This window comes from Cavia porcellus, unplaced genomic scaffold, assembly GCF_034190915.1.
Source record: "Cavia porcellus strain 051 isolate PalLab524CR breed Dunkin Hartley unplaced genomic scaffold, mCavPor4.1 scaffold_8, whole genome shotgun sequence".
In the NCBI taxonomy this organism is placed as follows: Eukaryota; Metazoa; Chordata; class Mammalia; order Rodentia; family Caviidae; genus Cavia; species Cavia porcellus.
This window is the reverse complement of record NW_026947491.1, coordinates 2911065-2936316: the sequence shown is the minus strand read 5'-3', so window position 1 is coordinate 2936316 and position 25252 is coordinate 2911065. Positions and strand designations below refer to the sequence as shown.

At 37.2% G+C, this 25252-nt stretch overlaps 1 protein-coding gene across 10 annotated transcripts in view; it reads right to left on the bottom strand.

Moving 5' to 3' along the window:
* Tcf12 (transcription factor 12) overlaps positions 1-25252 on the bottom strand; it is a 338120-nt gene that overhangs the window by 8529 nt on the left and 304339 nt on the right. For 4 of the 10 annotated variants that reach the window (XM_063254263.1, XM_063254266.1, XM_063254271.1 and 1 more), the window contains 7 exons: positions 22662-22740; positions 16694-16767; positions 15662-15733; positions 14740-14946; positions 7215-7329; positions 6317-6479; positions 1445-1677 (listed from right to left, as the gene is read on the bottom strand). In XM_063254263.1, the coding sequence (XP_063110333.1) occupies positions 1445-1677; positions 6317-6479; positions 7215-7329; positions 14740-14946; positions 15662-15733; positions 16694-16767; positions 22662-22740 (943 nt within the window). The remainder of the gene's footprint in view (positions 1-1444; positions 1678-6316; positions 6480-7214; positions 7330-14739; positions 14947-15661; positions 15734-16693; positions 16768-22661; positions 22741-25252) is intronic. The other 6 variants (XM_063254268.1, XM_063254270.1, XM_004999998.4 and 3 more) reach the window with 3 other exon arrangements.

The following is a 25252-nucleotide window of genomic DNA, read 5'->3' as shown; positions in this document are numbered from 1 at the left end:
CTGGAACACACATGGCCCCGCAGCCCAGCTCTACCATGCTGTGCGAGGGTGAGGCCCGGATGCCCTGCTGAGCAGAGAGCAAGCCTTTCCTTTCCCACCTCAGGAACAGGCAGGGTGGAGGGTAGAGGCTGAGTGGGCCAGATTCCTGAGCACAGGTGCCTTGCTACTTTCAGTGTGGCACAGCGGGTGTCAGCTACAACACAAGAAGAAAACCTCTCTGGGAGCTTGAAAGTGGCTCAAGGAACCTTGACTCCTGCCTGTACAAAGACTCTGTACAAGCACTTCAAGAGAGCCGGCATAGCCTTCAAGGTTGGGTTTCCATAGCATCTCCCTCTATAGATACTTCAGGCTTTTATAATAAGACTAGCAAGTATTTGGTTTTAATGGTAGAACAGTTATCCACAAAAATAAAATACACCTCACCCTTATATGCTAAATATATTGGAGAAAAGATGACTGAATTACTACTTTTTCTGAAAGTTTGTTCATGTTCTTTCTGATTTTCAAAGGCTTTTTTTCTTCTTCTGTGATCAGTACTGAAAGCTCATGGTTGGAACTCTCAGCAATTGCTGATTTCCACACTTTCATTCATCTTTTTCAAGTAATATCTAACAAACAAGAATTGCTCTCAGTGAAGAAAAACTACTGGTAGGGCCTGGAATCCAGGGCACCATTTATGAATTCCCTGCAGCAGGGCTTGGACAAAAGACATAACTTTGCTAAGACACACAGGTATCTACAGAACATAAGTTTGATGGTGGAACCTCTCAAAGGCAAGAATCATCTATTATCTGACAACCAAGGTTTAGAATAGAGCTGGCTGGTCCAGACAAGGTTATGTGATAAATGTAGGCTGAAGAAATGAAGTTTCAAAACTTCAAGATTCCATCAACCTTCATGAAAAACAGAACAGGGCAGCTGCCTAAGTCAGCAACATGTAACCTTTACAATCCACACTCTGGCCCTCACAGACAGACACTCATTCCAGTGCACATCAGCCAAGGCCATGGCATTCAGAACCAAGGTCAGGGGAGAAGCCCAAGAGCTTACAGATATGGCTCTTCACACCTGGCAAAGCCTTCAGGAACCACAAGTAGGCATCCAAGTACCTAGCGTACCTTGGAAGTGCTGCACAGTAGAGCCACTATGGAGAAGCGGGGAGACAGGAAAAGCAGGAAGACAGGCTGGGGCAGGATCCCGATGGTGAGAGAGAGCCTCAGGAGCACAGAGGCACCTGCCTTCCCCTTTGTTCTCTGTGGGCCACAATCAGCCTGCAGATACGACAATGAGACAGAACCACCTGGGGGAGGGGCGCACCCCAATGAAACCATGGGAGCAGTGCTGGGAGAACCTGCAAGCTGCCTAGGCCGCGGAGTGGCTGCAAACAGCAATACCCACCCACTAGCGGGCAGAGTGCTTCCCTCTCCCTGCTGGACCTACTTACCTCTGACTTGCTGTTCTAAGCTAAGGATGACGGCCACGGCCTGATGAAGAATGAGGAGTTTTGTCTGGGGCTTTTCGCTCTTCAAGTGAAGTTGACACATTCGGCCAAGCTCTTTGAATGCCTCATTAATATCCCGTACACGTAAGCGTTCTCTGGCATTGTTAGCCATTCGCCTTTCCTTCTCCCTTTCTATTTTCTGTTCTGGATTCAGATCCTCATCTTCATTTGTACTACTGAAAAACAAAATCACAACAATGTCTGTTAGCTTCCCTGGAAGAAAGATATGCTGACTGTATAAAACTATAAAGTACAAAGATGGAAGTGAAAATTCCTCAACAGTAGTAACAGCTTCCCTTAACAGAACTGTGTATTTCTCTCATTTTTCTTTAATACACATATATAATCATGTAGTTGGAATTACATCACATATATTTTAATGCATTTTTCACTGCACCTTTCAGCATGAAGATCTCTAACATTAGTGAGGCTCTCCATGAGCACAGCAACAGCCACGTAACACTGCAGGATCTTGGGACATAAATGTGGCTGACAGACTCCCTTGCTCCACTCCAAACAGCCTGATGCAGAAGGCTCATTTTGGCCCCACCGACTCACAAGCACACTGATGTTTAAAGCACTATCCTAGGACACAAGGCTTCATACTCTGACCAATTCTTGAATAGACTGTGACAGTCATGTGGTCAGAAAGAAGAAAAGCTTAAGACACAGCGTAAGAGAACCATGTCAAAAAATGCCCATTGCTGCCAAGTGTGGTGGTACCTGCCTGTGCACACAGCACTCAGGAGGAGACTGAGGCAAGAGAACTGCTATGAGTTCAAGGCCAGCTTGGGCTGCATAGTGAACTTCAGGCCAGCCTGAACTGTGCAGCAAGACCCTGTCTCAAAAAAAAAAAGGCCACCATCTCCTTGATAGAAATATCATAACCAGTGGTGATGATTATGAAATAGGGGAGAACTGGAATACTTTCTGGACAAACTGGCAAGATAAATTTAAGACCTTAAAATTTCATTACTTTTTGATTGGCAATTCTAACTTAGAAATGCTTCTTAAGGATATAATTAGAAATGTAGATGTGAGTTTTTTCAGAAAATAATTTTAATAAAAACATGTTACCGTACTTAGGTCAACACATAATGAGTTTATTTTTTATTTTAATACAACACTCTTCGATGAAAGAAATTTTATAATAAAGTAATTAAAGAATAATACTAATTAATACACTGTGTACCATGATCTTTTTTATTTTACATTTTGAGACTGGGTCTTGCTATGAAGTTCAGGCTGGCCTTGAACTCACTATGTAGCCCAGACTGGCCTACAACCCACAGTAATCCTTCTGTCTTAGCCTCCTAAGTGCTGGGATCACAGGTGTGCACCATCACACCTGACCTATGATTCTAGCTCAGTGGCATAAGTGCCTGTTTGGCAAATGCGAAGTCGTGAGTTCAATCCCCAGTACCAAAAAAAAAGAAATGGTCATATAATAATAGCACAATCTGTAACAACTAGATCTTAGAAACAGTGTACCTATCCGTCAACAGATGAATGGATAAAGAAAATATGCTATTTATATTCAATGGAGTACTATGCCATAAAGAAAGAAAAACTTGAGGAATCTATAGGCAAATGCATACAACTTGGGAACAGAATGTTAAGTACAATAAGATACACCAACAAATATAACCTTTGAAAAACTCAAAATATATAATTCCCCATATTCTGTCTTGTTTCAGAAACATTTCAATACGTAAGTTAATTGGTTTCATTTTTATTACTAGTTTCTCTTAGTCCACTCTACACAGAAATTTATATACAGGAGGTTGAACACAAAATTCTTTACATTAGCAACATATTGGTTTCCAACAAGAGGAGACTGGTTAAATAAATCATAGTACACGAGACAATGGATACAGGCTCTAAAGCTCAAGTTGCAGCTAATGCTGAGTAAAAAAAAAAAAAAGTCTTCCATGCACAACATAGTGCATGATTCCATTTGCACAGACTTCTAGAACATACAAAGCTATGGTAACAAAATGGTCCATGAGTGACAGGGGTGGTGGGTGGGGTAGGGAGTTGACTGCAAAGATGCACGAAAAAAGTTTCTGGGGGTAATGAAAATATTCTGTTAGCATCAAAATGATAATGGTTATGTCCTTTAGAGCTCTCAAAAGGAAAATTCTAAAAATTTTATGTATGCATTTAATATACACTTTGTCAAAGGCCAAAACTTGTACACTTAAAATTGGTGAATTTTATTAGATAGGAATTAAGTCTCAAGAAAGCTGGCCCCAAATAAAAACAAACGTATTGCAGAAAATACTGAGGGCAACTGAAAAAAGATAAAAATACATTGTTGAATGGAAAAAACCTGACAGTTTCAAACTTATGTCTGGTTTAATTCTAATTTGAAATTTTTTTTATGGAAAGAGTCCTTAAAATGGAAATAGTGGATTAATTCTGGCTAGTGAGATTTCTACAAAGAATTAAGATACAATAGATTCTTATTAACTAATCAAGAATTACACAAATGCATTCTTTTATTATTAGAGAGTTGCTTGCTCTTAACTTCATTGAGGCCTTCAATCATCTGGTCCAAAGGTTCCCAAACTAAGTTACTTGCCAGGCTCTCCAGAGACACAAAAAGACACAACTTTTAGCAGAAAAGCTGGACCCAGAGACCTGATTCCTACAGTGTGCCAGGGCTCTGTGCAGCTGGTTTGAGAACCACTGAAAATCCCCAAGAAATTGTCACCTTTTTGGAATTACACAGCTAATTAATTGGTGGCACAGCAATGGGACGCAAGCCAGTGCCTAGCAGAAGCAAACCTGTCACACACACCTACACTACCATCATCAGAGTAGCTATAGTGCCCTTCCTAATAGTATGCCACTGTGCAAAGGGTTTTACACACATTGTTTTCAGGCTATTTCTGGAAGAATACGATCATTAAGCCTACTTTTAGAGGAGGAGAAACTGGTCTCTAAGAGTTTTAATAACTTGTCCAAGGTAACTAACAGTGATGATACCATGATTCAAAACCAAGTCGGCCTTACTTTGTCCAAAGGTGATGCCAGTAACCTATTTATTTGTATTAACCTATTCCACTGCCTCTCAATTTCTGATGACCTATAACACGGGCAGTAAACCACAGCCTGCTTTCATAACTAAGATTTTATTGGCTCAGCCACACTCACTGATTCTGCACTCTATCAGGCTGTAGGGCAGAAATGGGGCCTCGTGACAGAGACTACATGGCCCACAAGTCTACAATACTCGCCATCGCCTGGCTCTTCACAAAGAAAGCTTCCTGACTATTGATGTGGAAGTAGAGATACATGAGAAGGCAACACGCAAATGACTTCCCTTAAAATTCTTTCTAAATAATAAAACTAGTTAAGAGGCCCAAAAGGAATGGTCTCTGGATTCCATTTGCCTGTTCTTACTTCCTTGTGACAACATCATGATCTTAAGAATTCATTTATTCCAAGAGAAAATGCTTAGGTAATGAAAATAGTGGGAATGTCAAAAGGCAAAAAGACATCTTTAATGCATGGAAATAAAGTCAGCTGTGATGGTACTTACCTGTAATCTCAGCACTCCATGAGGCTGAGGCAGGAGGATTTCAAATTTAAGCCCAGTCTGGGCAACTTAATGAGACCATCTCTTAAAGGGGGTTGGGGAGTGTGCAAAACAGAAAAAAAAAACAAAAACACCCTGGGAATGCAGCTCTGTGAAGATGCTGGGTTTCCCCAGTACCAGAAAAAAGTATATGCATGGTAGAAAGGACCATGTTATTTCTTTTAGTCATATCTATCATACCCATTATAAATTTTGTATCATAATTTAATACATAAAACATAAATTTCTGTATGTTATTTATATGCCTAAGTGTATATAGAAGTATCTGTTACATACATTATATACAAATGGATATACGTACTAAGAAATAGTATGTACTGCAAATACTATAGGAAGTCATCTTAATTTTAATTAGAAGTAGAGTAAAAATCTGGGAATCATATGAAATTAATGTATATATTTACAGACATGCTTAAAAGCAAGGTCAAATCCAATTTCTAGAAAATTTTATGCGACAACTTCACTTTACTTGGTTTTTTAGTATTTTTTCCAAATTACTGTTAAATGAGGAGCCAATACACTTTATAAAGGGCTAGATGTTAAGTATTTTCAGTTTTGTGGGCTACATAGCTCCTGCCGTAACTACTCAACTCTGCCAATGTAAAACAAAAACAGCTATAGACAACACAAAAACAAACAGATGTGGTGGTATTCCAATAAAATTTTGCTCATAAATTTAAGTAGGAGGTTATCTTATACTAGCCCATGGGCTACAGTTTGCCAACAGCTAGTTTTAACTATACAAGGGTCTTATAATTCTTTTTTTTTTTTTTTAACATAACTAAGTCTTAGGTTAATGTTTTTTGGTTGAATATATCTAAATGACTACATCTCACAAGTTAACATACTACAATAATTTTTCCTCTAACTGTTGAGGCAAGTGACGTAGTTCTTTTTTATATGTATATTAATTTTGGAGTCAAACGTTCATATTCTTCCTTGTAGGCATAATGTGAAGATTGAATAGGACAAACATAAAAATCTCATCATAGCATCTAGAACACCACTGACAGTGAATAAACACACAATTCCCTTCACATCTTTCCACTTCTTTTTTTTTTTTTTTGTCTTTTTATCTGTACCGGGGGGATTGAACTCACGACTGCCTGCTTGCAAGGCAGGCACTTATGCCACTGAGCTAAATCCCCAGCCCCACATCTTCCCACTTCTGACATGTCAGTAAAATTTAATACGTGGGTACTAATAAATACCTTGTTCTGCCTCTAGATGAGACTTTGATATCTTTTTGGGAGGATTCATCATCTGATTTCATGTCATCTGATGAAGGGGGTTCATGAAGGTTCTCATCTTTCTCTTTGTTTTCAGTCTTGATTTCTGTTGGAATGACAGTACCAGACTGACTTTGCAAGCCACCTAACGAAGAAAAGGAAACAAACAGCTAATCAGCTGATGGCACAGCAATGGGAAAGCAGGCCAGTGCAAAAAGATTCACTTACAAATTCCAACTAAGAGAGTAACAAGCTTTCTGGATGGTGAATATCCTTAGTTGTACAGGGGTATGACAGAAATGTGAATATGTAGGAAAGTTTATTACTCAAAGCTGGGAAAAACATGTCCAAACTTTTTATGATTTTATGGCATTTGTATTTAAAAGAACAAGCCGAGCCATGATGGTTAATCTAGTGCTTACTTTCAAGCACTGCTTACCAAGTAAGGCATGAGAAACTGCCTTACTTTAGAAAGTAACTTCTAAGGTGCTGTCAAGCTAAAAAGGACAAGAGCATTTTCCAAGATAAACAACAAAATAGGCAGCACAGTTACATGTAGCTGGGAGAACTTTATCTTGGTAATCTTACTGTTACCTCTATATTTATATTTATTTATAAGCTCAACTGTTAATATTGATAGCAACATGTTCGTATCACAACTGTCTGTCTCTCCAACGCCAGAGATAAAGCTAGAGTGTGCATGTGGTACCCACTCTTGTGCCGATGGGACAAGATACCTCCCCATATTCCCACAGCAGTGGCACTACCTGGGAGGGCCCTCTTCCCATGGCTTCTCTTTCACAGATGTTTTGCTATAAGAACAGTGACGGGAAACCAAATGGCGTCTCTGCACTGCTGCTACGAGGTGCTACACACCTACCTCTATAGCTTTCTTGTGGTTTATGGTTCAAGTCTGTGCTTGAAGCAGCAACGGTACTAGACAGGACTGAATGATTGCCATTGAGACTAACAGAATCTTCCCGATGAGCTCCAACCTAAAGTAAAAACAACAGAAAGGGAGGTCAGGACTCATTACTGTTTTGGGGAGGTGGGAAGAATTGGGCTTCACTATGTTGCTTGTGCTGACCTCAAAACCTGGGCTTAAGCTTCCTTATCTCAGCTTCCTGAGTGACTAGAACTACAAGTGCACATTCCTACACTTGGTTTTATCTAAATTCTTTTCAGGGCTTAAAACAGAAAACCGTATCATTCACCTGAATTTGGCAACATTTTTTTGGATTCCACTTTTCTGGTTTTCAAACCAAAATGTGACTATTAAAAGAAAAAGTACGATTTTCAAATTTTAAATTCCACAAAGGTTTTTCTATGAAAAAATGAGCTAATAGAGATAAAGTGTTCCATATGCTATAGAGCACACATAAAGGTCCGTTATTAACCCTATGTAAATCTGAAGTCATGTATCACATATTACCTAAATACTGATATATTAAAATATGACCTTAAATGTAACAACATACTGCTACATTCTAAGTACTAATAATATTTATTTAAAGCTGGCACCTCTCAAACACATATAGGATCTTAATTTTTTCTTTCCCTAACTGCCTCTCCGCAATAGTTTTTAAAAGAGTGGCAGAGACAAAACAAAATTAAAGTAACTTGAAAAAAGTTTGCCTTGCTAGGCAATAACTTTAATCAAATGTACCGATGCCACATTAATTTGAAGTAAGAAGGCAAATCATGCACACAGGATCATGTATTTAGCTATTGCAGAGTTTTTGGTAAAATGTCTTACAGAATGAAGGTTTTTATTGCCTGGAGTTACACATAAGAACCACTGTTTTCCAGCAAGTCCTCTAATCCACATAAATGATCAGTGTGGAATCCTCCTGAGTAATTAGTATTGCTTTTATCTTTAATAACTATATGAATTTTACCCTAAAAAATATAAATATCCCTCTGCAAGTTTATCCTTTGATTTTCTATGAGCTAAACAAAAGGAACCAAAGTGTAGTTTTAGGTAATGCAGGTCATTTGGTGGTGGAGTAGAATATATCGGTTTTCTCACAACTGTAAAGAAATATTTGTTTTTCATCCTTATTGTTATCTTTAATGCACTCTTTAAAATTCCATACATAGCTTCTTCTGAAATTACCAGATTACCTGTGACACTGCTTGTATGGATATTCAAGAACTGATTGTCCTTTTTTAAGTAACATAAACTTCACCATGGATCAGAATCATAAAAGGGGACATGGAAAGTACAGCTGATTTCCAATCTTCTCCTCACCACTGTTATGTTTCAGCCTTCCCTCAAAACATTTGAGAAAAACCTGTAGGTTGGACATAGTAGTGCATTCCTGTAATCCTAGTGCTCTGAGAAGCTGAGGCAGAAGGATCATAAATTTGCAAATTTTGGCCTAGTGTGGGCCACTTAGTATCTTAAGATACTAAGACCATGGCTGGAAGGAAGGAAGGAAGGAAGGGAGAAAGGAAGAAGGAAGGGAGAAAGGAAGGAAGGAGGGAAGAAAGAAAGGAAGGAAGGAAGGAAGGAAGGAAAGAAGGAAGGAAGGAAGGAAGGAAGGAAGGAAGGAAGGAAGGAAGAAAGAAAGAAAGAAGGAAAGAAAGAAAGAAAAAGAAAATACAGAGAGAGACAGAGACACTGGGGACATAACTTAGTTTGGCCCTTGGTTTCATTTTGGTACCCCAACAACCAACCTGAAAAACTTATCCTCATTAAAAAAAAACTATTTTTGAGAGAAATTCATTTTCAAAATGTCTCATGAAATCCTGTTTCCCAGGCAAGCATCCTGGCCATGTCTGATCTTAATATAAAAACAAGGGCATCTTGCTAACTATGGGCTACTCATACACGCAAGATCAGTTCAAAAATCTATTTTATAAAAATAGATGTGGGGAAAAAAACATACAGCTGCAACCTTATAATATGCAGCTTGGAACTTTAGAAGCCTAGGACTATTCTAAAGAAAAAATATCACTAAGTCAATTTGTATTGGCTCAGGAAAATTTTGCAGGCTAAAGCAACAACTGAGATTTCTGTTTGTATTTATAATAGTATAAATTTAAAACATTCTATAACTTCTGGTAATATGTGCTAATTCTGTTCTTATGAGCTTAAACTATCATACTAAGTAATTTAAAAGGAAATAGCCTTTTAAAATTTAAGCATGCTTACTAACTACATATTATACATGTGAACCATTTTATAGCTCTAAAGGATAGCAGAACTGAATTTTCATTCAATTCGTGAAAATTCATCAGTTAATTCTGATTTAGTATTTTATCAGAATTTTTTTTTTATTTCTCTGGAACTTAACTAATAAAAATATTCTATCATCTTCTTAATGGAAGGCTTGGAGACACAGGATTATTATCTGAACAATAAATCTTAAGGATTCTGTCTTTCCCTTAAGGAAAATTATGAAGATTACTTGATTTTTTTTGTAATATAAATTCCAGCAAATATTTTCGTCTCTACAAAATATTAAAAATTAAGTGTTTTCTCATACCAACTTGTATTACTGGGTTTCAAAAGAAAAATTAATTGGCACATAGCACAAATGCAAACCTTTGAAGAATAGTCTCAGGCTAGCTGGAAGCTTGAAGCAGGAACTTTTTCTTTGTAACTTGATTTACCTTGCAAATGGCCTCATGTATTTTCTGGAGAATGTCACAGTTTTACAGTTCTGTTTAACCCTGACTCACACAGGCTTCACACCCTCCCTTCATCTGCTGTTCTACACCCCCTTCAAGCACAACAGGTGGATAAACAGTTCTTTGAGCCTGGAGCCTTTAGACAGCCAGATAGGACCCTGTGTAATTGTCCAGCTCGTTAGCATACAGCTGACAGGCTGCTTCAATGGAGGTGTATTAGGGAAGGCATCGCTCTTACTCTTGTCTGCTATGCTTTAAATTTCAATTATTATGAAGAGCCCTATTTCAGAACAGAAGGCCCATCCCATTAAATGACATCATTCTGCATAATAAGACTGCCTAGTCTGTGCTGGCCTGACTTTTTGTTGGAGCACCCAGCAAGGCACTTGTTTGCATTTAACCCAGCCAATGGCATTCACACTCACAATGGAAAAATGTTCAATCTAATTAGTTTATGAATAGAAGGTCTTGTGAATTAAGGGACCAACTGAAACTACTCAGTATGAATTCCTCTGATTTTGAGTCTCAGTCTAGTAATTTGTTCAATTTGTACTATTCACTGGATACTAATGACTTAAATCATTCAGTATTTTAATCTATAGTTGGATTAAAGGGTCTTTATATACTGTATACCCTAAAGTATTTTATTTAGAGAAATTTTATTACAGAAATGTGGCAATATATAACTTGTTATGTTTCTTTTTAAAATGATGCTTCCACTCATCTGGCTTTCAAACTTTTAAAAAGCTGTGATTTTGAACAATTTTTAATTTTAAAATGCTACCAAAACCCTTTAAAAGCACTAAATGTGACTTAATCAAAATAAAAATTTTAGGAATTGTCAATTTAGGAAAAAAACCAGGCTGAAATAGTAACAGAGCAGCCATTAGTAAAATTCTCTATCCTCGTGAAACTGACATATTTTCTACAATATACAAACTCTAGTTTCTACAATACACAACACTAGTAAAATTAACTACTATTCAAGTGGAAAAGATTCTAAATTTATTTTGTTAATTAACAGAACTTAAGTAATTCTGATTAAAATATGCTATTTGCCTAACAATAAAAATCTGCAGGAATAAAAAAACAAAAAGGAAAAACAAAAGAACACAACAGATAGAAAACAACAACAAAAAACCACCTCCATTTATTTCCTTAGTTTTTTAATGACATCAAAAGACACCATGTATGGAATTCTATACTGTTTCTTCTGCATCAAGCTGCCATTAGTGTAAAGGATTGTAATCTGTTTGGTCTTTAGCTGAAATCACGATCTGATTGAGGAATAAACGAGCATTCTGTTGAAGACAGAAGCACTATCATGGAGCTAGGTTCTTGTGGAGCCTTTTTACTTCAATATTTCATCCATAATCAGCTGTGATGTACTGTAACTTCATGCTGGTGAGACTTCTGTGTGTTAACATAAAAATGATTCTGTTCATTTTCAGTTTTCTATTTAATTTTAATTCCTGTTATCAATATATTCCAAAAGTTTATTCTTAGGCTGGGGACTTAGCTCAGCGGCATAAGCGCCTGCCTTGCAAGCAGGCAGTTGTAAGTTCAATCCCCAGTACCAATAAAAAGGAAAAAGGAAAAAAAAAAAAAAAAAGAAAAAAAAAAGAACCAAAAAGTTTATTCTTGGCTGGTCCGATGGCAGTGGGTTATCAGAACTTATTAACATTAGTGTCACTAAAGTTGGTATACCACCCCCCCCCCTGCTAAATTTGACTGGCTTTAAAAAAAAAAAAAGTTTATTCTTACAATAAGTAAAGGAATAAACCTGAAGCCCAGGGCTGACATTACAATAGCCCTAAAAAGTCTGACTTTGTGTTCTAAAATTAAAATGATACATCAGGTTCACAATACGAGAGTGCTCGACAGCAAGTCTTCAGTTTCATACTTCTTTTAAGTCAAATAGAGGGAAATCAAGAACACTGAATAGAAGTAGGAAATTAAGTAAACAAAAACTAATTCCATTAAAAAATACAACACAAAGGCTGGGGATATAGTTCAGTGATAGAGTGGTTTCTTTTTTTGGTATAACTAGCTTTCAGGGAATTTAATCTTTATATATAATCAGTAGCCTAAATATGTGAAAAGTTTTCTGTGACTGAAACTTTATTTCATTCTAAACTCTGATGTTACTGTAGTCAAGCATGTCTTGTTAAAAGAAGCAACAGCAAACACTAAGTTTTTAATACTGACCTCTATTAACATAATTTTCTGGTGACAGTCTTCTTACCACCTTTGTGTAACATGTGTCTTTCTAGAACACTTAAAAAATATTAGACAGTCACTTCATATAAGACAGTAAGGTCAATCTTCTACAAATCAATATTATCAGGCAAAAGTAACTTAGAGGGCTGTGGTGCAGCCTGGTAGAGCCCTGGGTACAATTACACCCAACCCTCTCCAGAAAGGTTGTTCTCAACAGTAGTTATTCCCCTGACCAAGGACAAGGTTCTGACATTCAGATTTTATAATACAGGTCGTCTTCATTGAGTGTTTGCATTACAATATGAGAGCCACTGTCGGTACTAAAACCACACATCTAGCAAGAATATGAAAGAGCTGATTCCATACAAGTGGGTATCAAGGACATCAGCAAGGGGCTTTCACTATCACCCAAAGAACACTGGGCCATAAGACCCCCCAGATACCAGAGTGCTCCCTAAGGTGCTTAACCTTGAGTCACAGTGCTATGGTCCTTAACAGTGTGGTCAACCCAGCCTGGAGTTAGCGCACCATGAGCACTGGCAATAGCTCGAAGCCATGGCCTGATTTTTTCCTATCATTTGGTCTTTTTCTTGAAAACCAGAACAACTCTAAGCTGAAGTGTTGATTTCTAGCAGATGGGAGATTAATATTGACTTACCTGACAGTGTTAGATTTTGTCAACTAGCTACCTTCTATTTTGATTATAAACTTGGCAGAAATATAGGCTCTCCACTACATTTCTCTACTATGTATCTATACCATATATCTCTACCGTGTATCTCCACTATGTATCTATAAAATGTATCTCCACCGTGTATCTATACTATGTACCTCCACTATGTATCTATACCATGTATCTCCACCATGTATCTCCACTATAACTATACCAGGTATCTCCACCTTGTATCTCCACTGTGTATCTATACTATGTATCTTCACCTTCTATTTCCACTATGTTTCTCCACGGAGTTTCTCCAAAACTCCACTATCTCTACATGTTTCTCCACTATGTATTTTCACTGTATAACTCTGCTGTATTTCTCCACTATATTTCTTCTTAATTAAGGCACATTCAAGTTGGTATAACCAACTACCCCAAGACGTAAGAGGCATTTTTTATGAATTCACCATTTAGTGGGGAGGAGACAGAGGTATCAAATACTACAGTGGATAAGTGGGAATAAAAGCAGTGAGCTTCCAACAGAGGAAAATTATGATTAAAAAATGAGTGTAAGAAATTCAAATATTGCAATTAGACCTATTGATTTTTAAGTCACTCTTCTAAACAAGGATAAATAGTATGTCAACAAATGATTAGTTTGGTGTTCTAGATTCACATTTGTAAAACAGCATCCTATTGGTCTTATAATACCATTAAAATAACTGTACTAATAGTACTAGCAGCTCCCTTTATATTTCAATGAATTTCATAATTCATGAATATCTTCACAATTATTAACTTATTAAACAGCATTAGAAATTAATTTTAAAGGAGTCTAAATTTCAAGCTTTCCTGATATTAAAGAACAACAAAACCACCTTGTTGTGAAGACATGCGGGGACCTGGCATCACCAGGCTGTGGGAAAACATTGGGTCTCACGAGCCAGACAGCCTATTCTGATGTTTATCTCAGGGTCTCCAAAATAAGTGTTGGTGCGGACTGACGCTTGACTTTGGAAATCTGGAACCAATCCTATTTTACAGAACACAAGTCTTCGTCATTTGGGACACCTAATTATTTTGATGATAGGTGACTTTTAGCCTTGATCACATGGCTTATAGCCCGAAATCTGTTTAATAGAAGAGTATTTCTCAGGAGGCAATGAATGTTAAGAACCATGCCATAAACATGTAAACACATGGTACTAATTAAACAGCAGGTTCAAAAAGAATTTCATTCCTTTAAAAGACAATCTGGCTGGAGAATAATGTTAGACATTCAAAACAGAATTTCTGATATGTAAGGGTTGTAGAGGCTTATCTTGACCCCAAGAATTATCATGCTTTTTCAAAGATGGATTCAATTATTATTCTTTTATGGGATTAATCTAAAAATTGTTTCCTTACTTCAATTATAGCTGTCCTTAAAACTATCCCCTGTTTATTTCATTTGGAAATGAAGTTTAAATTTGGACATGAACAAATTAAAGTTTCATGTTTTTTTTCCTGCTATTGGAGGTAGATTATGAAGCATAATAAACAATTTTCCTACGTAGAGTCCTTAAAATTTGGCCTTGTCTTACTGTAGTTATTCAAACTTCTTGCCCACTATTTCAAGGCACAAACTGTTGTGCTAATGCCTACACATTTGGAAGAATAAAATCCAGATTTAAGCTAAAATAGTGTCTGTAGAAAGTTTCTTTTTCTTGTATATAGTCATAGCAGGATTTTATGGGTCAATACTCAGCCAGTAGCTCTGCCCCAGATGACAAAGGAAACTTAAAAGGCTCTCTTTACCTTCCTTTTGAACAGACTCTTTCCAAAGGTTTCATGTAAACACTCAAGGCAGCAGTCTTTAGAGTTATTATGAGGCTGAGAGCTATTTTACCATTGAAGCTGATCGATTGTTTGTAACAAGGCTTGATCCTCCATAGTTTGAACTGAGGCTTCCAATTGGTGCACTATGGGATGGTCCCAATAAACTGTGAATATCACTGTGACCAGCAGGTAAACTGGTGGAAGGTCCCACAGCATGGTTCCGCAACACATGGATAGCATCATCTAGTCTGTCCAAACGATCCTCCATTCGAGACTGCTGTAAGGATTGAAACCAACATGAAGGTCACAGCTAGTATCTGTTCAATTTATTAAGCTACTATGTATCCTACTTTGGGATATATGAAAGACTGCAAGTGAAATATAATATAAAGCAACTTCAAAATCAACTACCTGCTCTACAAACTGACAACAAAAAAAGAAAGGCTACCTGTAGGTTCAGAAGCAAATTACTACTTTTGTAAAACAAATTTACCAATCTACTATGAGGTTATTTCTTTTAGTTTCTACAAAAGATGAATGCTACTATGTCAATAATTATAACCAATAAAAAGAATAAACTGTACTTTAATTAGAAAGATATCAATTTCGAAAGTGTCCTCAAATCCATCAATTTAAGTTGTAATTTTATGTTAGGTGAATAAAGCATACCTATCTTCATTGGTGAACACATCCAAATATGTTCTTTAATAAAAGTGAAGAAAATGACATTGCCTGTCTGTGGATCTACATATACACATGCCCCACACACAAACATTAGAATTTTAAAAATCAAAAGCACATGCCAGTAGAGCTCTTAAAAAAATCATTCTCAACAACATAAGAGACAAAAGTCTATTCTAACATATTGTTATGAAAACTGAAATGGTCAGATGTTTGACTTTAAGACTCTGGAGTCTGTACAGATTTTAAATAGGTAATGGAAGGATAAGTAATTGAAACACACAAAAGGCACCATCTAAAAGAAATAGTACCTCACAGACATCCTTTAAGAAGGACATTGCATCTTGCAAATGCTCGTGAAGTTGCTGCTCAACTCGATTTTTCTGGCAAAGTCAAGACAGAACAGGAGGCAAAGCACAGGTTAAGATTAACTCCAAAAGAGATGAGAAAATAGCTGATGTGCATGTTGGCATAACATGTTAGTAAAGTTAACATGGAGATCTGAGAGACCTATGTGTATTAAGGTATGAGAAGGCTGGAATTTAACAGGGAAGTTAAAAGGTTAGCATCTAAACAGCACACATTGCTTATATATGCTTGCAAAATACGTAAGAAGAAAATGTCCTGAATTTAAAATGTTTTGTTAGTCACAGAAAAAAAACATTTGTTTTTACAAATAGGAATTATTACATGATAGTATGATTTAAGCATTCCATTAGATCAGACCACCTTTATTTTGTAACTGTGGGTTACAAATTTAAGCATATAAAAGCAACAGTAGTTAACATTCTACCACAAATTCTTCACCCTCCAGTAACTAGAAGGTTCCTTTACTCTGTTGTCTGGTAGACAGTTTTCCTTGTCTGATTTGCACAATACAGTCTTGGTTATAAGAACACATATGAAATAACATTTCCCTGACAAAAATAATTGATATTCACTTAAAATTTTAATGTAAATGTAATAATTATATTTTCATGATTTAAAAATTTTCCCTTATACATAACCATGAAGCATAGAAATATCAAGCCCAAGATTTGTCAGAGAAACAAAAGTTCTGTAACACTGTTTTAACAGCAGCTGTTCTGACATCAGATGCCTGATATCCCCAAGAACAGATGGAAAGAAGCACACCCAGTGCGTTTTCTATTGTTTAGCTAAGTCAGGCCATTTGTTGGCAAAGAATTTGTGTGTAAAGCTAGCCTACTGTTTCTTCATTGCAACCCAAGATTTACTTAAAAACAACAACAGCAACAACAATAGCAGCAACACAACAAAAACCCCTCCAAGTTGTGTACAGATAAAAGTCTGTAAACCTGTAAAGATCCGCAAAAGGCTCTTACCAGGGAGTGGAGCGAGTTTTCATAGCTTGGGGATGATGGAGCCTGCCCTCCTGGTCTAGGCCACTGAGTGGTACCTGTTTAAAGCCAAAAGCATCCAAAACAATCTGGGTTAACTCACCATTTTGACAATGTTCTAAAAGAAAAACTCTTGTAAATAAATTTACATGCAAATTTTTGTTCAGCCCTGAGCATAGATTAGTTACTTATTAACCCAAAACACTGAACAAAAGCTTTTATCATTTATCACTATAAGAGTGTAGGGGGCTGAGAAAACAAAGGGGAAAAAACTGTAACAACTATTTTCATGTTTACACACTTTTTAGATTTTTTCCACATGCTTATGTGTCTTGAGATAATATGCATCTAATACATATTCCTTTTTATTGTATCTCCCCCTTCTTCACCATGGTTTTATAGACTTTGTTAATGCTATTAATTACTATATTACTACTTACCTGTTTATACCTTAATTTGCTTAACCAGCTGTTACGCCATCACTGGAGAGGTCAGTATCATGGATAGTAAAACTCAAAAGAAGGCACAGAATCTTAAGAGGATGAACGAAGGAGTTACTGGATTAATAACTTGGGGAACATATGCTATCAATGAATTTTGTGAGCTGAGGGCTGGGGATTTAGCTCAGTGGCATAAGCACCTGCATGGCAAGTATGAGTCATGAGTTCAATTCCCAGTATAAAAAAAAATTTTTTTTTTGTGAGCTGAGATGTAAAATAAGGACACAAAAGAAATCAGACTCACAAAGCTGATCTTTTTATTTTTCTTCCCTTTTCTTGAGACAGGGTCTTGCTATGTAGCCCAGACTGCCCTCAAATTCTCAGTGATCCCTCTTTCTCATCCTCTTGAGTGCTGAGATTACACGTATACGCTAGCATGTCCCAAAGTTGATCTACAAAGTCATCTTAACAGTTGTGAAGGCACTCACTTGATAAGCCTAAAGATCTTTTTCGTCACGGGACATTATTGTCATCTCTAACAGTGCATTTGTCTTGCAATAAACAAGGAGGAAAAAACCAGTAAATATTCCAAGACTTTAGCAATTGCAGACCACTGCTGACTTATTAGCTAAAGGTGAAATTTTTGGCAGTGGGGCTGCTATTCAAATTCTGGACACAGACCATAACATTAGCATGTGTCTGAAACTAGACAGACCTGTAGTTTCATCTTATAAAATTAGTATATGAAAAATGGATATCCATATACAGAAGACTGAGTCTAGCTCCAGCTCTCAACATGTATTAAACTAAAATAAAAATGGATCAAAGACCTGAATGTTAAAACAGAAACCCAATCTACTGAAAGATGACACAGGTAAACTGCTGAAGACACAGGCATGTGCAAGGACTTTCTGAACAGAACCCCAAGAGCACAAACACATGAGATCATACCAATTCAAAAAGTTTCTGCACAGCAAAGGAAACAACCAACAGAGTGAAGAGACAACCTATAGAATAGGAAAAAAATTATTGCCAACAATTCCCCAAACAGAGGAGTAATAAAAAATATAAAAAGAACTGTAAAAAAAAATTAGACTTCCCAAAATAAAAGACTTGATCAAAATATGTACAGTCAAAATGAATAGACACTTCTCAGAAGAAGCACAAATGACCAGTAAATGTATGAAAAAAATGCTCACGATCACTGGCCATTAGAGAAATGCAAATGAAAACTACACTGAGATTCCACCTCATTCCAGAAGGAATGGCCACATCACCATCAGACAATCTAATAGTAACAAATGCTGGGGAGGCTGTGGGAGAAAAAGAACTCTTCTGCATTGCTGGGCAGGACGTAAGTTAGTACAACCACTGTGGAAATCAGTGTGGAGACTTCTCAAAACACTAGCAATTTCATTTGACCCAGCTATATCTTCTAGGTATCTTCCAAAGGAGATAACGTCATTGTATTACAGAGACATAAGCATACTCATGCTTATAAACAGTACAATTTTTAATAGCTAGGTCTTGGAAATAGCACATATGCCTATCAATAGATGAATGGAAAAAAAAGATGAATGATAAGCAATTTATGCATAATGGAATACTACAATGCCAAAATGAAAAGGTAAACCTGAGGGATTTACATGTAAATAGATGCAACTTGAGAACATGATGTTAAGTGAAATAAATCAGACACAGCTTAAATATTGCATGGTTTCTCCTTTATGGAAAACAATGTATATGCATATGCACATGTGCACGTGCACACACACACACAGAGCAAAATAGAAGAAAGATAAACATCAAGTAGGGAGAAGTTCAAACACTTCCCCAAATTATTCTTTTGTTTCAAAAACATTTTAATTTGTGCTAATTTGTTTCATTTATACTACTAGTTTGTCTTAGTTCATTAAGAAAGATTTATGATGTTATCTATTTCTTTGTTAGATTCATTTTGGCTTGTCTTGTACTCTGTGTAACTATTTTGAAGACGATAACTGTGTATTAACCAGTTAGTTATTATGAAATTTTTTGTAAAAAGTTTTTCATTAAAAAGTGATTTAAAATCTAATGTGAGGATACAACTATACACATCAAATTTGGAATCATATTTATTGGTGCCTGTAGCTTATAGCACACAGCCCAGGGAGCACAAGGGTTACTTAAGAGACTGTTCCTCCCTCACTGTCCCTGAACGCATGTGTGGATGGTCTGGGCTTTCACTTCCTTCTAATAGACAAACATGAGCTTTCAACTGTTCTCTGCAGGAAACCATTTCTGTCATTCTTGTACCTTTTTTTGCTTGTTTGTTTTTTACTATGTAATCATCCCCAAGAGCTACTCTCATTCTAGAAGAGTTATAAAAAACCTTCTTGATATTCAAGTTTGCTGAACATTCACAGAAAACAAGCTGGTTGGGTGACTAGGATAAAAGAGTTGAATTATTTGGTCAAAAATCTGGAAGGGCTTTGGTCACTGAATCTCCAATTCACCCAGTCTTTACCTACTATTTTTTGTTAGTGAATTTATGGAATAGATAGCAACATTTTAGCTGGGACAATTTTTAGGAGCATTTACAATATATCTTCTTACTCTGCTAGTTGTTTCCTTTGCAGTTTCCCCCAAACTCACACTTGCACTGGATTCCCTGAAGCCTGACACTGTGCTCTCCCAGACTCAGTCCCAGCCAAGCTCTCCATGTTGCTGCTCCCAACACTCAGGTGTGACCTGCTCACCCCTGGGTGACTCTGGGACATCACTTACACAATTCCTCACAGCTGGGTCTTTGCTATGTGCTTCTGTTTATATCCAGAATACTTCCTCTCCTCTTTTGGAAATCCTACTCTTTTGAAAAGCCATGTCTTTACAGTGAGCTCTGTGTCTCAATTTCCACCTTATATTCTCTATTAAACTAAAAAATTTCTGAAATCAGGTAACTTAACACTTATTTTATGCTGATCACAAAATAAGCATCTCATTGAACTCTAATAAAGATTTCACTTACTGAACTGTAAATGCTGAGGACTGAGTGGTTACTGAATTTTATTCATTTCTATTCCAAAAGGAAGTAAAGAAAGGCCAAGAATGCCTGTCTCCCATGTGCTCTTGCTGAATGCACTCTCTATGCAAGTGCTGCCTGACCCCCACCGACAGGTGCAGCAGACAGTCACTCCACCCTGCTCTGCTGTCAAGAGTCCTGACTTCACTTCCCAGGGTGTAGCTGGGTGGTCCTGTCCCTTCCTAGTTCAGATTAGGTATCCTGTCTGAAAGTTCCCTATTTGTTACAGCAACTGCATTCAGTCCCATGATGACTAGTCATGGGGAAAATCTGTTGAACAAGCTTCTGAGAAAGGTTTCTTATAGACAAGGAAGACAAGTTCCTTTCTCTTCTATTGGATATCTTATATCCACATGATAGTACCTTAAACAGCTATTGTGCTACTAGCCAGAAACAAAACAAAACAAAACAAATAAGAAACCCCAGCTCTTTAGAAGTAGAGCAGGAACTGTGAGACACAGGCCCAGGACTGGCCTGCCACACATGGCAATAGCTGTTCTTATAGTTTAAGCTGGCTGAAGTGAGAGTTTCCTTTCCTTTCATCCCTAAAGCATGCTAACTGATACAGTATTGAAGAAGCTTCCTCATAAATAAATAGTGTGCAGGTAGAAATGTAAGTTCCTGGCTCATAAAGCTCCAAATGACAATGAGGGGGATTTAACCAGAATTAATGTCTCAAAAGTTGCCTATGTGTGCAATCCGCTTCTGTCTGTCCCTCTTTAGAAAGCCTGTGCTTAAATCCAACTGATACTTGGTGGAAGGGGAGGGTGAGTATAGCACTGTTTTTCTTTACCCCTTACTGTTGATATCTTTATAACACAGTGCTTTCCTTTCTCCCTCTTCCTCTTGTTCCATCACTGTTTCACCATGTGTGTGTATGCATGTGCACAGAGTAGAGAATGTGGGGCTAAGAAGAAACCCCTACATATAAAATTTGGGAGATGCATCTCTACAAAAATCAGCCTTCTGATTTGATAGTTCCACAGGAGTATGTGAAAGTACTTTGAGTATGCCCGCTGAATGAGGAGTCCTATTATTAACCTTTGTTAAGAAATTAAAAAAAAAAAAACCAAAACAACCACCACCAACAAAACCAAACCAAGGAGATTAGTACTCATTAAACATCATAGAAAGGGAGGTGAAGGGCACGTGAGGTTCTTGGGACATTCTGTCAGAGTCTCCGTGTCACCGGCAGCCCCAAATGGATGCAGAGCTCTGCTACAACCTTCCTCGCCAGTGTGAGCTGTGGCATTAGGCAGAGGAGAGCAGTAGGCATGTACAGTGAGGCTGGATCTGTACACTTAGGAGAGAAAGTGAAACAGGCTGTGCAAGACAACACTGATAATTTCAGTAGAAGCGTGCCACAGTGGTGAATAGGATTAAAAGTTACATCGTCCTTCCTGTCATTTCAGCTCTGTTAAACAACAACTTTAAATCAATGGGTCTTTCATAGTCCTGTCTCGGTAGGAAACAGCTGCTCAACTTGTACCAGACAGCTGAAGCCGGAGTGTCTGAGAGAGTGGCTGAACTTGCTAACAGCTGCCAGCAGCTGCTGAAGCTTGTTGTCTCCACCGTGGAGCTGCTGAGCAGGGTCCCAGGTGTGCACAGCATAGGTGAGGGTAAGACCTGCAGTCTCTGAGCCCCACTGTCAGAAACTATGCACAATGACTTAGGCTTAAAAACAGAAATCATGGAAACACTGGCTTTCTGCGGGGTAGGAAAACAATGTCTTCTTTAAAAGAAGCTGTGTATTTTTTCCTTCAGCAAAGTTTTTCTCTCAACAAAGTTCACAAAAATATAGCTTAACAGGTACCTCATGGTTTCACGTACGTTATTTACTCCTGGTATGTATTTGAAAAATCCTCATTTACAATAGCAACTGTGTCTCAACAAATACATACTGTAGGACACTATTTTGAACTTGTCAAAAACTCATGAAAAAACCCAGGAGGACACAAAGCAAACTTGAACCATTTAGTGGATCTTCACTAACATTATTCAGCCATAAGCATAGAGAGTTCCTTTCCTTAGCAGAAAAACAGACATCATCTCCAGGAACTTGTGTATGTGTGTGTGCATGTGAGCACATAACAATATGTCAGTGGGCCTAAAAATAAAGACGACCTAGCTACATGAGTAGCTCTTATCTGTTAAGTTTCATGCACAGCGCATGGGGTTGTGGAGGAGGTCCATATAATTTCTATGGTTTTGTGCTGTTGGGTATTAAAACCAGGCCCTCATGTACGCTAAGCACACACTCTATCACTGAGTTACATCCCCAACGCTTATGCTTTTAAAAAAAGTTTTTGTATATTTCCTATGCCAATTTATAAAATATCAGAATATTGTCCAAAATGAATGCCATAATGCTTTTGTTCAACTGAAAAATAAGTTGACTGAAATATTTCCAAGTGGACCCACATGTTGTGAAGTAGTTAGAAAAGAAGCCTACCTGTCAGAGGTGAAGGTGATCCAACTGGTGTTGACGGGTTTGATGGGAAACTACTGCTTGTATGGTCGGGAGAATAAATCTAATAAAAAAGAGATACATATGAATCAATATGCACTAACTGCAAAAACCCCAAGTGTATTCACATGGAGTAGTTTTATAATCTAAGATGTTCTTACCTCCAAGACACATGGTGAAAAAATTTTTCATCAATTTAAGACAAATTTATTACATAAAGGCAAAAATAGTCTCACGTTTATTTATTTTTTTTACTTTTTCTTTTTTTGGTACTGGGGACTTGTGCTCGTCAGGCAGGTGTTTATGCCACTGAGCCAAATCCCCCGGCCCAGTCTCACTTTTAAAACCAGAATAAAAAAGAATACTATTCTAGTTAGAAATAATTTAAGATTTCTAAAGGTTACTATAGAAAAACAAGAAGTAATTGTAAAGGAACAAATCTAATAATCAGCTTTTCAATAATACATCATCTAATTAAATGATATCTTTACAAAAATTACTACTTCACAAAACCATTAACTCATCTTTTGAAATGCCTGGTACCAGCAAAGTCTTAGATTTGATTTTCACTGCCAAAAACAAACGAACAAACTAAAAAATCTTTAAAAAGTTTCAAAGAAAATATTTTTAAAAATGGTTACCACTTACCTCTTATTTTAAAAGTTACCAGTTTGATCAACCACATTATTTGTGAATTTTAGCCCCAAATTACTGTATTGTAAAAAGTTAAACTTCCTTTCAAAAGTTTCTTTTTCACTCTTGGAAAAAGTGAAACAAAACAAAACCTTCAAGTATTTTAAAAACACTGCCTCTGCCCCCAAAGGATCTGTGGACTTTATTTCCAAACAGATCTCCTTGAAATGGATGACATATCAGGAGGTACAAATCTTGGTATTTAAAAAAAATGTTGCTATATTTATATTGTCAAGTAAAAGGTGACAGAAATTCATTTAAGTTTACTTAACTAACCAGTGAATATTTTAAAATTTCCTTTAACTCAAGTATGAAGAGCCCTTAAAGGTTTCTTCTGGAACAACTGTTTTCTTATTTAAAAAAAAGTGAATGATTTTTGCATTTCAGCAGATGAGTCAACTTCTGAGGCCAAACTGTGGCCAAACATTTTAAAACAGAAAACTAGGTGGAAATAACCACCCTCTAGCCAAGACTGCAGTCTCCAGCAGGGTCGAATGCTAGAATATAGTGACCGCAGTTATGGCATATAAGGAGTCTAAGGACTGCTTTTTCAAGAAAACATGGTATTTTTTTTCAACATTTGAAAAAGCCATTAGGAGAGGTTCCTATAAAAGAAATCCTACAAGTCACAATGAACATACGTCATGGCTTTCATTCTAAAATTTTTCACCAATTCCAAATTGCAAACAGCAAAAAGTCTATACTCTGAGGAAAGTAAAATATACTGAATCACGTATTAATAGATTTTTAATTATAAGTATTTTTTAACAATTCTAACAGCCAGGTCTGTAAGCTGCATAGTCAAGTTAAAAGCCATTCTGGAAAAAGAAAGCTATAGAAAAGAACTCAAGAGACTTTAGAGCTGGGCATGGTGGCACACATCTGCAATCCCAGTACTGGGAAGGCTGACCCAAGAGGACTGCTGTGAGCTCCAGGCCAGCCTGGACTACGTAATGACACCTAATCTCAAAATAGCTAATAAGACTTCAAGAGACTAGGAGTACTGATTAACAGAGAATAGTATATGATCAATATCACTGATCTCCAAAGTTGTTACTTAGGGGTAGGGGCACAGCTCAGTAGTTCCATCCCCAGCACCAAGACTGTTACCTGTCCAAAACTTCACAGCCCAAATATGGAAATTAGCTATGGGTCACCCTCTGGTTCCTAGGGGCTCATATGTACAAACTGGTTTATTTCAGTCATGGAAGTAAGGTCACCAAACTTCAAAAAACATGGCTCAACATACATCATTTTTGGTACCGGGGATTGATCTCACGACTGTCAAATGCTCAGTTAGCAACTCAGCAAGCCAAGTGCTTATACTGCTGAGCTAAACCACCAGCCCTTCAACATACATCTTTACTAATAAAAAAGACTGCTTATGTTGTTCAAAATTCAAACAACTGCACCTTTTATGAACAAGGAATGCTCTTTCATAAAACACCAACATTCTGAGGGGAGGAAAGGCTGATGAACACTGGTGGTGGCAGATGACTGACAAAAGCTTTAGTTCCGCACAAACTATGATTATTACTAAACTCAATGATTTTGAACGCTCGTCGATCAGGATGAAAGCACCTGATAAAACCAGAATTCCCTCTCTGGCAGCATACCCTGCTGCTGGTGCTTTCTTCAGAATGCTTCACATTATATTCCTAATCATTTGAATCTGTTTGCTTTGACATTACCCTTCATGCTTGTAAATGGGAGCTCCAGAATAGGAACTCTGCTCTATCCACTGCTACAGCTTCAGATTCTAAACTGTGGGGTTCAGAACATACTTTCTAAGAACGTATCCTTGCTAGAATTTCCATCTGAAGAATTCTTCAGCCCTTGGATGTATTTACTCTTTTCCTTTCCCAGTTTCCTTACTGCAGATT